Here is a 15,165-nt window from a genome sequence, read left to right on the forward strand (position 1 = left end):
AGATATCCAAGATAACCCCCTCTTTTTAAAAAGATTTTATTCATTTATTCATGAGAGACACAGAGACAGAGAGGCAGAGACACTGGCAGAGGGAGAAGGAGACTCCCTGCAGGGTGCCCGAGGCGGGACTCGATCTCGGGACTCCAGGATCACACCCTGAGCCGAAGGCAGACACTCAACTGCTGAGCTACACTGGTGTCCCCAGGATACCCCCTTAATGTCGACTCACTGTACATAAAATAAAAATACTTCAATTATGAAAACAAAAACATAGATAACTGCAAATAAATTCCTTGTCCAGGAGCAAAGCACTTGATATTGCTTTTTTTTTTTTCTAAGATTTTATTTATTTATCGGAGAGAGAAAGAGAGCATGAGAGGGGGGAGGGTCAGAGGGAGAAACAGACTCTCCACTGAGCTGGGAGCCCAAGGCAGGATTCAATGCAGGGCTGGATCCTGGAACTTGATCCTGGGACACCAGGATCATGACCTGAGCTGAAGGCAGACACTTAACCAACTGAGCCACCCAGGTGCCCTGTACTCAATATTGTTAGGATGGCAATTCTTTCTTTTTTTTAGGATTTTATTTATTTATTCATGAGAGACACACATACAGATGGAAAGAGAGAGAGAGAGAGGCAGAGACACAGGCAGAGGGAGAAGCAGGCTCCACGCAGAGAGCCAGACGTGGGACTCGATCCCAGGACCTCTGGGTTACGCCCTGAGCTGAAGGCAGACGCTCAATCGCTGAACCACCCAGGTGTCCTGCAGGACCAATCCTTACAGAGATTTTTTTTGAGGGTGTGATAACATGTATAACATAAAATTTTTCTCTCCTTAATTTTTATTTTTAATTATGGTAAAATATACATAACAAAATTTACAATTTTCAACATATTTTTTGAATTTTTATTTATTTATTCAACAGAGACACAGAGAGAGAGACAGAGGGAGGAGCAGGCTCCCTGCAGGGAGCCCCATATGGGTCTCAATCCCAGGAACCTGGGGTCACACCCTGAGCCAAAGGCAGACAGACGCTCAACAACTGAGCCACCCAGGCATCCCATTTTCAACATTTTTAAGTGAATATTCACATTGATATGTACCCCTCACCAGTATTGTTTCTCAACTCCATCCACAGAGCATGAGAATTTCAATTTCTTCACATCCTTGCTAAAACTAACTTCCATTTTTTAGATGACAGCCATCCCCTGAGTGTGAAGTGGCATCTCACTGTGGTTTTCATTTTCATTTCCCTGATGTCTAAGGATGTTAAGCATCTTTTCATGTGTTTGTTGGGTTTGGATTAGGCCATGGTTTATTGTATATGGCACCAAATAACATGCAGAATTTAAGAAAATGTTTGAAAATGGAATATCTGATATGACTTTGGTATCAGAATATATAAAGAGCTCCTACAGCTCAACACCACAAGGACAAGCAACCCAATTTAAAAATAGGCAAAGGACTTGAACAGGATTTTCTCCAAAGAAGACACACAAGAAGCACATGAAAAGATGTTCAACATCACCAACCATCAGGAAAATGTAAATCAAAATCACACTGAGGTACCACTTTATACCCAGAACAGTGATTTAAGGGATGCCTGGCTGGCTTAGTTGGAATAGCATGTGACTCTTTTTTTTTTTTTAGGATTTAGTTATTTATTTTAGAGAGAGTTAGAATGACCGAGAGGAGCAGAGGGAGAGGGAGAGAGAATCCCAAACAGATGCCATACCGAGTGCTGAGTCCTACACGGGGCTCGATCGCGTGACCCCGAGATCATGACCTGAACAAAAACCAAGAGTCGGACACTTAAAATCGAATGTGCCACCCAAGCACCCCAAGCATGGGACTCTCGATCTCAGGGTCGTGAGTCAAGCCCCACATTGGATGCAGAGATTATTTAAATTAAGAAGCTTAAAAGGGGCAGCCCCGGTGGCGCAGCGGTTTAGTGCCGCCTGCAGCCCGGGGTGTGATCCTGGAGACCCAGGATCGAGTCCCACGTTGGGCTTCCTGCATGGAGCCTGCTTCTCCTTCTGCCTGTGTCTCTGCCTCTCTCTTCGCTCTCTCTGAATGAATAAATAAATAAATCTTAAAAAAAAAAAGAAGCTTAAAAAATATATTTTTTTAAAGGACACTAATAACAGTTGGTGAGGATGTGGAGAAATTGTAACCCAAGTACACCATTGATGTAAAATGCTGAAGTCACTGTGGAGAACAGTTTGGCAGTTCCTCAAAACTTCTAAACATAGATATGATCATACCATGTGATCTAGCAATTCCGTTCCTAGGAATACACACAGAAACAGAGAAAACAGGTACCAAAAAAACTTTTCCATGAATGTTCACAGCAGTGCTGCTTGCAACAGGGAAAACCTGGTAACAGCGCAAGGGTCACAGTAAGGGTGAGGCCACTGATGCCGCGAAGTGGGCGAACCTTGAAAACACTACACTGAGGAATAAGGCCGTGGGGCAAGTCACGTACCCTGTAACTCCATTTCTACAAAATGCCCAGAAGAGGCGATCCATGGAGACGGGGAGCTGGAAAGGGGCTCCGGAGGGCCCAGGGGGAGCGACCGCTTCACGGGCAGGGGATTTCCTGTGGGAGTGACAACGTCAGACATCAGCATGTACTGAATGTCACCGAACTGCACACGTTGAAAGAGGGTTGGACTACATGGATTTCACCACACTGGAAACCAAGAAAGCGGGGCGCCCAACTGGCTGTCGGTGGAGCATGCAAGTCTTGATCTTAGGGATGTGGGTTCAGCCCCCACATTGGGTGTAGAGATGGCTTAAAAATTCAAACCAAAAAAAAATTTTAAAAACAAACAAACCAAGAGAAACCGTTGCACATCTTCCCGCGTCAGGGAGAGTCCCCTGCCCTCGCTGCCCTCAGTCTGGCCTTCCGGGCCTTCCGTGGTCCAGCCAGCCCTGTGTGGGGCCCTCAAGCTCCAGCGGCGCCGCGCACCCAACCCCCTGGAATCAGCAGCCGCATCGAGGACTGGGGCTCCGGTCGCTGGCCCTCCGACTCCTTCAAACCGGTGCTCAGCGACTTCCTCCTCCCAAGGTCTCCCAACCTGGCTCTGCTGCGAACTGGACCTCGGGGCCACAGTGTCCAAGGGTCATCTCATCTCCAAAGGGGGAAGCCAGAGTTTTCTGGGCACAGAGGTGTGCAGGTGACTCGCTCAGGGGAACTCAGAGCAATGTGGCCAAAGGGGCAGGTCACGCAGCCTCCAAGGGGCTGCATGCTCAAGCTGCAGCCCAAAGCTGGGTCTCTGCGTGTCACTGAGAGAAAATGTGATCCACAGAAACAGTGTCTCCGGCCGCGCAGAGGAGGTGTCCCAGCTGTGGGGGTCACTCGTCACATGCAGGTTCCCTGGGAAGCCACGGGGGCCACACAGATGCTGCTCTGATACCAGCCCAGCGCTCCCCAGGGGTGGGCTCCAGGAAGTGGATTCAAGCTATTTTTTTTTATCCTTGGTTAGAACTAAAGATGCCTGCACCTCACTTCCGTCCACACCCTTCCCGCTCTCTACAAGCTAAAAATACATTCTGGGTCCTGCTTCCCCGCTGCTGACCACAATCTGGCTCCTCTGAGGCTCCCCACAAACCCCGGGGGCGCCAGTGGCATGCAGAAGGGAGGGGGAAGCCTGTCTGAGGCAGGGGGGCCTGTGCCTTTGGGAGCCTGGAGCTGCAAGTGCTTTCTCCTGCGTGGACCACAGGGGTCACCAGAGCCCCAGGGACAGGCACCTCCTCCTCCACTTGACCCTACATGTAAAACCTCAGCACCTCCAACCCCAGAGAGCCTGAGAATAGACTGACCCCATTCCCTCGTACTCCTCCGGCCCCTCTCCCAGCCAGCAGCGGTTTGAAAGACCCACTGGACCCCTTCTAATCTCAGGAGGAGAGGGACCTCAGGAAGGCACAGAAAGAAGTCATAGCACCTCCTCTGCGTCTGCTGGGTGCAGGTGGACCCTTTAAAGAGGTGAGGGCAGAACAGGCTGTGGGCCCACACCCTTCTTTTCTGAAGGGTCTGAGTGAAGCCAGATAGCAGGGAGGGAAGTGGTGGCTGGGGAGGGGGTGCTGAGTGGCAGGATGCTGAGGGGAGGGGAGAGGAGGGGAGGGGAGGGAGGAGGGGGTCACCCGCTGGCCTCCGTCCCGTCCCGACAGGATGTCTGTGCAGGGGCTCCATTCTCAGAGAGACTTTGGTCCATTTTCCGCAAAATGGACATCATGCAGCTGGCCAAGTCCGGGCTCTAGATCAACCCCGGTGACTGCAGAGGGTGGAAGCGAGGCGACCACCCTGAGGTCCTCATGCGACCCATTCAGCAGGGTCTTGCCTCTCACCGTGACTGACTCCCACACAGGTACTTCCTCGCCAGGCATCCAGGCTCTGCTGGTCACCAGAAAGGCCGTGGGCCAAAACCAGGCTGGGCCCAGAGCTCCGTGTGCTTCCTGGGAAGGTACAGGGGTGGCAGCCCCCAGAGCAGCCCAGGGCACAGTAGTCACCACTGCTGCCCTCTGACTGTGGGGGAGCTGGCCTGGGGGCTCTCGCAGGGACCCAGTCCTCCTGTGGCAGGTAGGCAGGCAGCTGCCCTCCCTGTAGCACATGCCCTGCTCTCAGCACAGCCTCTGGGAGGCCGGCGCCAGGGCCCTCCTCCTCGTCCTCTGGGACCACTGACTGCCAGGGATCCACTGGGTCATAGGTCAGCCACGCAATGACTTCCTGGTCGCTGGACTCCGAGGCTCCTTGTGGGGGACCGACAGGGTCCGGGTTCGGCAGCAGGCCAGTTCTGTGGGCCCTGATCCAGGTCTAGAACAGAGAGCATGGGGTGTGGGTAGGACTCTCCCTGGAAGCAGCCTTTCCTCCTCCTCTGAGAAGCTCTCCTGAAATCCTCGCCCAGAGTCCAAACAATGCCTGTGCTCAGAACATTCCATCTTACCTCCACGTGCCAGCGTATCCGTAGCCCAGGACCCTCAGTAATAACCCACCTCACCACACGGTGCTCACAGCAGCCCGAAAGAGGGTACAGGTAGTGACAGGTGCCAAGGACAGAGAAAGTCCCTGGCTGCTGCTCCAGGCGCTTCCATGGGCTACAGAGACTGCGGCCCTCTCCTGGACCCCCCACCCACACACTCACACACTCACATGGAGACGCTGTCGGGAACGGCACCTTTGGGCTGAGGGAGGCAGACCTGGACCCTTCCGTGGGGCCACAAGAGGCCCCCCACTTCCCAAAGGGAAGTATGTCCTAGGTGAGACCAGGAGCCACCACCAAATGGACCACACATACCTTGCCCTCTGTTACCGCCCTGCTCCCTGGAGAGCCCGCCCATGGCTCCAGACCACCCCCACACCCACCCCACCCCCCAGGGGTCTAAATAACTTGGCAGGTGACATGGGTCTCCAGAGGAGGGCTGGGTGCGTGCAGCCCACATGACCTCAGGGGTCTGGACAGAGACGGCCACTACCCGAGAGAAGGAGGTGGCCTCCACCAAAGACAAGATGCTCCGCTTTAAGCCTCGAGTTATACTCTTGGACAACAATCTGAAACTGAAAACTGGACTCCCTTTCTAAATTTTGTTTTCTGTGCTCCCTTTCTAGAGACACAATGATGAGGCAGAGGGAAACCCAGCAATGGCAGGGGGATTGGGGAAGAGCAGGCCCAAGAACCCCAGGAAGCATCACATGCCATCCTCCACCCGCAGTGGGGAACTTGAAACCACCTGCTGGAGCCCAGAGGGCAAGAGCCCCCAGGCCAGAGGGAACTGAAGAGGTCTGATGCGAAGACCCCGCTGGTGGCGCTCACCGGGGCACTACAAAGGGGGGGATGTGGAGTGTGCTCAGTGGCCAGGGTGCCAGCATGCTACCCAGGGGAACAAGGAAGGGCCAGGCGCTCCCCAGCGACCACCAGAGCAGTAGCCCGCAGACCACCGAGGGCCCCAAGGACAGCACCAGCACCAGGCCCTCCCCGCAGACACCTTCAGAGAAGAAGCAGGCACAAGACACGTGGCAGCTGCAAGACACCACCATAGTCTGCACCACAGAATGACCATCTACCTCCCAGGGGCTGCTCCCCGCAAAAGAAAAAGAAACCCGCAATAGAGAATACAGCTAATTGTTTTGATGCATTTGAGACACAGCGTGTAAATTTAAACCCACTACGTATACCAAAAAAGCTCAAAGCACTGACAAGGCCCCCACACTAGCCCCCACTCTCACCGAAGCCCACATCCTGGGCAGGCCAGGCCCGTGGGTAACCCCAGCCCTGCCCCCACCCCTGCTGCGGGCCCACATGCACCTGGAAGTCCCCGCAGTGCACACTGTAGAGGGCCTGGAAGAAGGGCGCCGGAGAGGGTACTTCCCGGTAGAAGCTTCTCTTCATCCTGAGGCCGGGAGAGGACAGCTGGAGGCCTACGCACACCCAAGGGGTTGGGGGAGGGGGTCCTCAGAGGCCCCAGCTCAGGAGGCCTGAGGTCCCGTGGGAGCTCCACTCCCTTGCAGCAGAGGCAGCCCTGCGTCATCTGCGCTGCTGCCTCTCTCGCCTCTAGCCGGGCGCAGACCTGCTCTCAGGGCAAGACCCAGCACGTGCCTGTGCGGCCTCCCGGGCCCATGACCCTGCAGGGCTCCTTACACCAAGACACGTGTCCTTACAGGGTGAGCTGCGAGGTGGGTTTAAGGCCACAGGGAGAGCCCTGGCGTCCTCCTCCCAGAGGGAGCCACACGTGTGCCCCCAGCAGCCAGGAGGCAGCCCGCTGCCCCACCTGACTTCTCCCTGAGCAACAGGCCCGCTGGCCCCCCACAAAGATGTGGCTCAGGACACAGCAAGTCCCCGCCTCAGGGGCCCACGGTCACAGCTCATCCGCCCCCTCAGCTTCTCTTCCTAAGGCCTGCCGGTTCCCTCCACATGGCCCCCTCTCTGCTTCTCCCGCCAGCTCCAAGCAAATCACCACCCTCTGGACACCACCAAGGCCTCCAGGTGGGTCCTAACCCACCCCACTCAAATCTATTCTCAAAATACAAACCAGGCCTTGTCGCATAGTTTCACGTGGTTCAAAAGCTTTCCTGTGCTCCCAGGTCAAGTCTGGCCTTCACGGCCCATCCAGCATCTCCTCCCGATCCCCTCCCCACCAACACCCCACTCTCTTGTTCCCACTTCCTCACATACTTCCTGCTGCCAGTCCACACCCGGTCCATTTCCTATGGGCCCCCTCCCATGACCTGACAGGGGTGATGGTTGTCAACGGGGCCGCGCCTGTTTTGTTCTCGGGCATTCACCAGGGCTCCGAGCACAGCAGATTCCCAAGACTGCATTTTCGTAGAATGCATTTAAACATGAGCAAACCACAGAGCACTTCCAAAGACCAGAGATGAGGCTCTTGGGTGGCTTGGGCCCAATGAATTTGGATCCTTCTGAGCCTCTTTGGAGCCATAGGGCCCTCAACACACCCGGCAACTGGGAGCTCTCCATGGGTCCAGGGCAGAGGCTTCAAAACCCCCGCCCCATCCAAGACCAGACGGTGGGGAGGGATGACCAGTCTGGCCCGAGATGCCCCACCTACCACACACCTACACGCACACACTGACTCACATCCACACACATGGACACGCACACAGAAACTCACACAGAGACATGCTAGCACAATAGCACGTGTGCACACAGACACACACACCCTGGCTACAGACCTGGGTGAAAGCTTGAACACGACGAGGTAGGTCAGGCTGGTCAGCAGTAGAAAGATGGGCACAGCAACAAGGGTGCTGCTGTCGAGCTGTCCCCGAAGCAAGAACAGGTGAGAATCTACGGGAAGGAAGGGCCCAGGGCTGTGAGCCTCTCTGGCACCAGGACGTTCCCCTAATTCCACATGGCAAAGCACCCCTAGGAGTGCCCTGGGCCACACTGGAAATTTGCTCATAGGCCACAGGGATTGTGTCGCACCTGCTAATGAATCGCCCGCCCCTGGCCCTCACCTCCTCCGTCTACAAGGTCATCGGGGTCAGACCCCTTCCCACCAGTTCACAGGGGTCAGCCCTGCCCTCCCTTGGGACAGGAGACAACGTCCAGGCTCCAGAGACAGAAGCATAGGCCCGGAGTGCCACCCGGGGCCACACTCACACCAGTGACAGACAACAACCACAGGTTCCGAGAGGCCCAACGTTTGGCAGGTGATTGTTTCCTCCTTAAAACTCTCCTGTCTCCAGGGGAGGGTGGTCAGCTGGGGCATGACTGCCTCAGGGAGGGGGTTCCAGGAGGGCGAGAGGGTGGGACAGTGCGATGCACGAGTGAGGGGAGGCCCTCTGGGAGGGAGACCCCACCTTGGGCAGGGCTCTGAGGAGATGGGAAGCACACAGACTGGCTCCATTCGCTCCACTGGCCCTCATAGTGCTGCTCCTGCCCCATCTCCTCCTTCAGTGTGGCCATCTGGACACGCAGCCTGGCCTCATAGCTGGAGCCAGGGTCCAGTTCGACAGCTTCAAGGGTGAGGCGGGTCACCCCGACAATGTGATCCTTGTGCCGGGCCTGCTGTGGGGCAGAGGACAGTTAGCAGGCGCTGAGGGTGAGACAGGGTCCACTGACCCTCAAGAACCCACACGCACACATATACGTGACCGTGCACACGCACATGGGCACAGGTACACATGCACAGCACACAGGCCTACAAGCACTAAACGCAGGTGCACTGAGCTGCTGCTCCCAGGAGAGAGCGTCAGCCCAGCATTACCTCCCAGGACTCCTCCTGTTTCTTGAAGGCCAGCTCGTAGCTGAGGATGGCGGCCAGAGGCTCCAAGGCAAGACTGACGCCCCAGGTCAGGACACAGGACCCAGAGCTGACATTGCTCTGTAAGTCCGGGGGAGGGTCCAACTTCACTGAAACACAGTGAGGCTACATGAGGGCATGTCTGTCGTGATGCCCAGGACTGGGGGGTCTGAAAGATGCTGGGGGGAGTGGGGGCATGGTCGAAGCCCTCTCCTCCCAGATCACCGGCCTCACTGGGAGGCAGGTCCCCCAGGGAGGGCCTAGGTGCAACACGAGGACAGTGCGTTCCTCCAGCCCCTGCAGCCAGACAAGGTGATTTCAAATCTTGCCCGCATCTTCCTTCACAAGCTGCTGCCGGAAGTGCCGGCCAGTGTCTTACTGGAGTCCCTCCTACTATGACTGAAGTGCATTTCAGGTGACTCAAGTTGTACCCCAACCTGAAGCACTACATCTTCATCCTCCTCCAAAGCCCTGCCTCTCCGGTAAGCAGTGGGCTCTTGCCCTCCCAGGGGCCCAGCCTGCTCCCAGCCCTGGGCCTCTCTTAGCAGGGACAGAGAACATTCGCTGGGCCATGGAGGATAAGGGCAATGAGATCTTGTCTCCCAATCTCCTTGAACCCAGGATATTCCCTGTCCAGGCACCCAGCCCAGGCCTCACCGTGTCTCCGGGGCAGGTACTGTGGGTCCACCAGGCTGACCTGCTCCTTCCCAGACACATAACGGTGGAAAGTGATGGTGAAGTTGTCGGAAGGCACGAGCACCTCCTCGGGCGGCAGCACCACAGTGCACTCGCTGGCCCGGAAGACGCATCTATGCTTGTTGCCCAGCACGTGGTTGCTGGAAAGGGAGGAGGTCGGTACCAAGGGCCCACCGCACCCGCCCAGGCCTGCTGCTACTGTGGGGATCCCACCATCACAGCCCTCATGGAGCCTGGCCCTCCAGACTCACCTGGTAAAGAGGAGCCAGGGACTGGGGCCCTGACCCAGCTCTGGGGCAGACCAGTGGCAGTTGATCCTTAGGACGTTGTTGTTGAGGCAAGTGAAAGATCCAGCCTCGAGCCCTGGGAACAGTGATGGCTTGGAGCCCCCCGTGGCTGCCTCCGGGCAGGGTTAGGGTCTGGCAGCTGACACTCTGACAAGGCAGTCCCCCGAGAATGATGCCAAGGGAAGGCATCACGGGCAAGGCTGGGAGGTGATGGGCTCTGAGCCCCGGCGCATGGGCGGGAATGAAGTCCAGGCAGGTCCCTGAGGACACGCCCAACACCCTTCCCGCCAAACCCTTCCCTGGGGGTGAGAGAGATGGCAGCCCTGCCCACCAAGCTCTCTACCAACCCACCTCACACAGAGATGGGTGCCAGCCCTCACCTCCTCCTTCCCCGTGGACGGAGGCTCCGGGCCCAACCCAGGTGCTGACGCAGGTGCAGATCAGGAGCCAGGTGCTCCACTCTGGCAGCAGGGCTTCACTCTCCAGGGACCAGCCTGCAAAGGACTGGGATGAGAGCGCTCCCCAAGGGATGCTCCCCATGAGACCCCGAGGGCTGCCCCCCCCCCCCCGCTGTGGGGCATGCTCCTGGCCGCGAGCTCTGAGCTGGTCACCACCTGCACCGTCACCACAGGCCATGCAGAGATGGGGCACCACCGCCCCAGCTGTGCTCCGGAGACACTGGCGCTGCGAGACACCGCTGGGCACAGCGCAGACTCATGGCCACCCTCCCCTCAAGCCCACGGCTCCTCCTGAAGGGTTCCAGACTCTGAGCTGCTGCGTGGCTGAGTGTGCCTAGAAGCGTCCTCTCCGGCTCAGGCACCCCCTGCCAGGACGGCTCCCGTCCCTATCGCACAGGGCAGCTGGGGCAGGACGAACTCGGGCCCGGCGCAGCACGAGTGGAACACTTGAGTCCCCCCAGCAGCCCCGTGGGGTAGACTCACTGTCCCTACTTACCGACAGGTGAGTCCTGGGGCGGGGAAAGCCTTGCCCCAGGTCACGCGGCCAACATCTTCCCATGCCCTCCCCTGCTGGACCCACAAATAAAGACCCACTTGCAGAGGCTGTGCGCTGCCCCTCCGCCAGCTCGGCCGGCCGCGCCCCTGTTCTGAGCTACCTGCCCTACAAAGGGAGCGCCTCAGGAGAGCAGGGCCCTAGTGTGGGGGCCCACCTGGGCAACAGAATCCCTGGGGGGATGGGGGCTTAACTGGGGACAGGGGCTCTGCTAGGAAGCGCCTGGGTGCGGGGAGGCTGCTGACGTCCTGTCACCCCATTTGTAGCTCCAGATGGTGCACTGATAGTTCCTAAGCAGGAAGCAGGGCCAGCCTGGTTATGCAAGCCCGATGGCTGATAAGGAGGCAAAGAGCAGCAGATGCGCTCACAGACCACAGCACGTAAGCCCTCCAGGAGCCTGCACGCGCTCAGGCAGCAGACGCCATGCCAATGGCCCAGGAGACGTCCAGGTGCCCACAGGACAGACCCCTGTTAAGATCCGTGCTCAGGAAGACTGCACCGCCATCCCCGGGCACCAGCAGCCACAGCACGGGAGGTTGTAGCAAGCTTACCCCAACAGCATCTGTCCCCTCCTGCGCAGTGACAGGGTGGAGATGGGGGAGCAGCCTACAACAGCCCACGGTCAGGATGGTGATGACAGGATCAGATTGAGCACCGAGATCTGCGGGGTCTGAGGAACAGCAGCCACTGCCCAGCTGAGGGGTCCCTGGGTGGAGGCACCCCTCTGTCTGTGCAGAAGTGGACCAGCCCTGCCACGGGCCAACCCAGGAGCAGATGGTTCGGGAGCATGGGGCGGGGGTGGGGGGTCCAAGCTCCGCAGACCCCAGGGCAGGGACAGCTGAGAGCTGCCAGTGCCAGGACCCACTCTGGGCGAGCAACAGAGACCTACACGGGGGGGTGGTCCCTGCTCGTCCCCTGAGAACTCTTTCCACAGAGAACGCTTCTGTCTACACAGCGAGCTGGCCAGGGCGGGGCCGCCACCCTCTGAGAGGAGCAGAAGCCAAGACCAGGGACAGCAGCAGCTCTTCCCCAACGCCTGGCACCTGGTACCTCTGTGCTCGGCACATGTTCAACCAGGGTCCACACAGCCTGGGAGCTGCCCACCATGCCCAGTGCACACATCACTGCTCTGTCTCCCCTCAGGGCTACCCACGCCTCTGACTATAGACACTGGGCCAGGCGTCGTAGAAACCCCAACCCACACGCTCCCCAGTCCTGGAACAGGCAGTGGGAGGACACCGGGAGATCTGGTCACAGCTCAGACAACACTAGACCATCTCGCAGCACAGCTGATGCCACCACCCAGCGCTGCCCTTGTCTCACCGGGTCTGAGGACACTGCCTCCAGCCCATGAGCACTCTGTTCCCTTCTCAGGACCCATCTCCTCCATGACCTCAGGGCCAAGGTCCAGCCTGTGAGGTCTGACTGCTGGGGCCTCACAGCTTTCCTACCCTGCTCTCCTGGCCCACCATGAAGCCGGGGACCCCTGCCTCAGAATCCACACACACTGTCAGACCCAGGGGCAGGTCTCCAGACAGACACAGCCCCTCACCCACCCCAGCCCCCAGGGGAATCCCACCAGGGCCCGGTGCCTTGAGACACGCCCTCCCAAGTTGGCTCCACCCGGTCCACTTACTGTCCCCTCTCACACAGACTCTTCATTTTTAACGGAGTGCTATCCCTGTCATTCTGCGTACCCACTCAGAAAGCTGGCAGACATAGAGGAACGGAGGTTGCTATTTCAGTGGACATTTATCTAGCACTTTCTTCCCTCTTCTGGGGAAAGAGGAAGCAATTGAAACCCTCATGTATCTGGGTCTTGGGAGGTGCATGTCTGGCAGCCGTGGCAACACCAGGCCGGAGCTGTGGAGACAGACAAGCTGGGCCCAGGCGGCCTCAGGTGGACATGGACAGGGGGAGGGACCCAGGGCAGAGGGCAGAAGGAAGAAGGGAGATGAGGATGGAAGTCTGAGGGGCACAGGCGGATGGGGGCCAGGGGAGCTCACTCTGGGTCCCCTGCTGGCCTAACCTACCTCACACTATCCCCCCTGCCTGACTTCCTTGAGCATCGTGTGCCTATTCCTTCACGAAGCTCTCTCTGGCCAGACAAGACACCCCCAGGCGAGGCCAGTCAGCTCATGGCAGGAGCAGGGAAGCAGGTAGTGCTGGGGAAAGGTCTAGAGTAAGGGTGTTGACACAGTTCTGGGGGACCTGGGGGCTAAGGGAGGAAAATGATGCACCTGCTCTTCCCACAGTTAACACTGACCTTCTCTGCCCCAAAATGTCCTCATAGCTCCTTTGTAAGCACGTCAGCAAAGCTCGTAGCTATGCTGCCTCTTTACACCAGGCTCTTCCAGGGGAGACCTGATTCATGTTGTGCCCCAACAGGGTAAGAAATGCTGACCTTGCCTCTCGATGGTGTTAATGCTTCAGACCCCTGGGAAGAGCGCTCTGGGACATGACTTAAGCACGAACCCTCACCTCCCCTTCCTCTGCTTGGCCAAGTTGACCTTCCTTCTGGGATCCCACCCTCACCCGCTGCCCGCCCACAGCTCCAAGGGGAGATCCCCAGACTCTGGCTCCTCTTCTGCCCGAAGGCCCACCCCTCCCAGGACATAGGGTTTTAAGGTGTTTTGCCAACCCCAAGACCGGGACCTCATCTCCACTCATGGTCCTTACAGCTCAGACCATCTGGCCCCACAACAACCCCTAGCTCAGCTATTGAGGAAGAAGAGTCTCTTCCACACCTAAAAACCCTGCCTAACAAACTTAGTACTCTTCCCTCTGCCCAGCAATACTCAGGACTGGAAGTGACAGCCTGTCATTCTTTAGCAAATATTGCCAAAATGCTGTCTCTGGGAGGCACCCAAGATCAGGACACTGGAGGAGGTAAGACTAGGGTGATGGTCCCCACTGCTTCCAAGGTTCATCCACAGGCTTCTCCCAGGGCCAGGCTGCCTGCCCCTCTCTGCCATCGGCTCATGCTGACTTGACTGCCAGACTCACCTTCCCAGATGCGTCTGCTGGGTCCCATGGCAAGTCTGAAGGGAACCCAACCCTCCAGACCTGGAGGTGACCGTTCCTGTGTTTGCAGCAAAGCCTCTCAGCCTGATTCAGGATATAAGTGCAGTGAGCAGTGACGTGAGCCTCCCACGGCGGGCTTTCACAGGCCGCCCACATCTGAAACCACGATGCAGAGCAGAGCAGCTGTCCCAAGTGGGGCTGACAGACGACTGCCACCAGTAATCATAAACCTGGGAATTAGGAGGTGGGATGACCCTTCATTCCCCATAACACCCAAGGTTGCCAAACATGGACATTGATGACCTGTCCATTGATTGGCAGATTGTCTGTTATGTTCATTCCGACAAACTCCCCTGGAGAGGGTGCTAAGCACAAAAGTGATGCACTCTTAAAGAAAACAAATGATACAGGAAAAATAAAAATTGAGTCCTCTTTATCTCACCCCAGAGCGAGCTTCTGTGAGAAGTTGGGTCAAATCCTTCCAAAGACGTGCAAACAAATGCACATTTTTGATGGACTCACACTGTGCTGAGCGTTGCAGACTCCTTGTTCCTCTGGCTATTTTCAACATCCTTTAGGTCAGCACATTAAAACCTGTTTTTTGCCTTTAATGGTAGTACGTGCCACGGTTCAATAAACCTACAGATGAACATTTGGATTGCTGCCTCTATACACTATTTTTATTTTTTGAGATATGACATATAACATTATGTTAATTTCGGGTGCATATATGCAACTTAGTGAACAGTTCTGGTCATGGATCTTTAATCAGCAGAATGAGTATCTCTGCACAAAGAATTTTTAGGGATGGAACTGTGGGATCCAAAGTTCAGCATTTTAAAATACAGGTACTACCAAGTGGCACTCCAAGAACATGCCACCGTCTACACCAGAAGTCACCAACAGTGTACCTTATCAGTCTTTTTAATCTTCGCCTATCTGATAGGCAAAGATATTTCAGTGTTGCTTTCATTTACACTTCACCGGTTATTAGTGAAGATATGCATCTTTTCATTTACTTATTGGCTGTGTGTTCTTTAGGGTACCAAATAAGGTCACATTTCAGGGTGCATGTGTGTGTTCTGTGCATCAAAACATCTGGGGTAAGGTTTGGATACCCCAGAGCTACAGCTCTGGAGTCTGAGAACAACCAGGACCCACAGAGAGATGAAATCAAAAGTTCAAGCCCATGAAACAACTTAGGAATGGCCAGAAACATAAATCACACATCTATTTTTTGAGAGGGGGAGGGGGCAGAGGGAGAGCAAGAACCTTAAGCAGGCTCCATGTCCAGTGAAGAGCACCCGAGGCTGAAACTAGAATTTACTACCTTAAGTCCCCCAGACCACACAACCCACACCACGACCACAAAGGCTGGAAAG

At 56.5% G+C, this 15,165-nt stretch overlaps 1 protein-coding gene across 1 annotated transcript; it reads right to left on the bottom strand.

The window, feature by feature from the left end:
• Positions 1–962: 962 nt before the first annotated feature.
• LOC129519820 (interleukin-9 receptor-like) lies at positions 963–11,866 on the bottom strand. Its single transcript, XM_055340654.1, has 9 exons — positions 11,810–11,866; positions 11,226–11,331; positions 9,713–9,857; positions 9,423–9,601; positions 8,730–8,875; positions 8,323–8,530; positions 7,693–7,807; positions 6,308–6,392; positions 963–4,818 (listed from the first exon to the last, which is right to left on the bottom strand). Exons 1-9 carry the CDS (start codon positions 11,864–11,866, stop codon positions 4,318–4,320), a joined length of 1,542 nt encoding a protein of 513 aa, XP_055196629.1. The 3' UTR covers positions 963–4,317.
• Positions 11,867–15,165: the final 3,299 nt, after the last annotated feature.

Source organism: Nyctereutes procyonoides, unplaced genomic scaffold (assembly GCF_905146905.1).
Source record: "Nyctereutes procyonoides isolate TBG_1078 unplaced genomic scaffold, NYPRO_anot_genome, whole genome shotgun sequence".
In the NCBI taxonomy this organism is placed as follows: domain Eukaryota; kingdom Metazoa; phylum Chordata; class Mammalia; order Carnivora; family Canidae; genus Nyctereutes; species Nyctereutes procyonoides.

What these genes read in the sequence shown, in the direction of transcription:
- LOC129519820 (XM_055340654.1), bottom strand. Translation starts at nt 11,866, where the DNA reads ATGGTGGGCAGCTCCCAGGCTGTGTGGACCCTGGTTGAACATGTGCCG. An exon ending in AACATGTGCCGAGCACAGAG is followed by an intron (nt 11,332 to 11,809) that starts GTACCAGGTGCC and finishes GTCACTGCGCAG; the next exon opens with GAGGGGACAGATGCTGTTGG. An exon ending in AACAGGAGGAGTCCTGGGAG is followed by an intron (nt 8,531 to 8,729) that starts GTAATGCTGGGC and finishes TCTGCCCCACAG; the next exon opens with CAGGCCCGGCACAAGGATCA.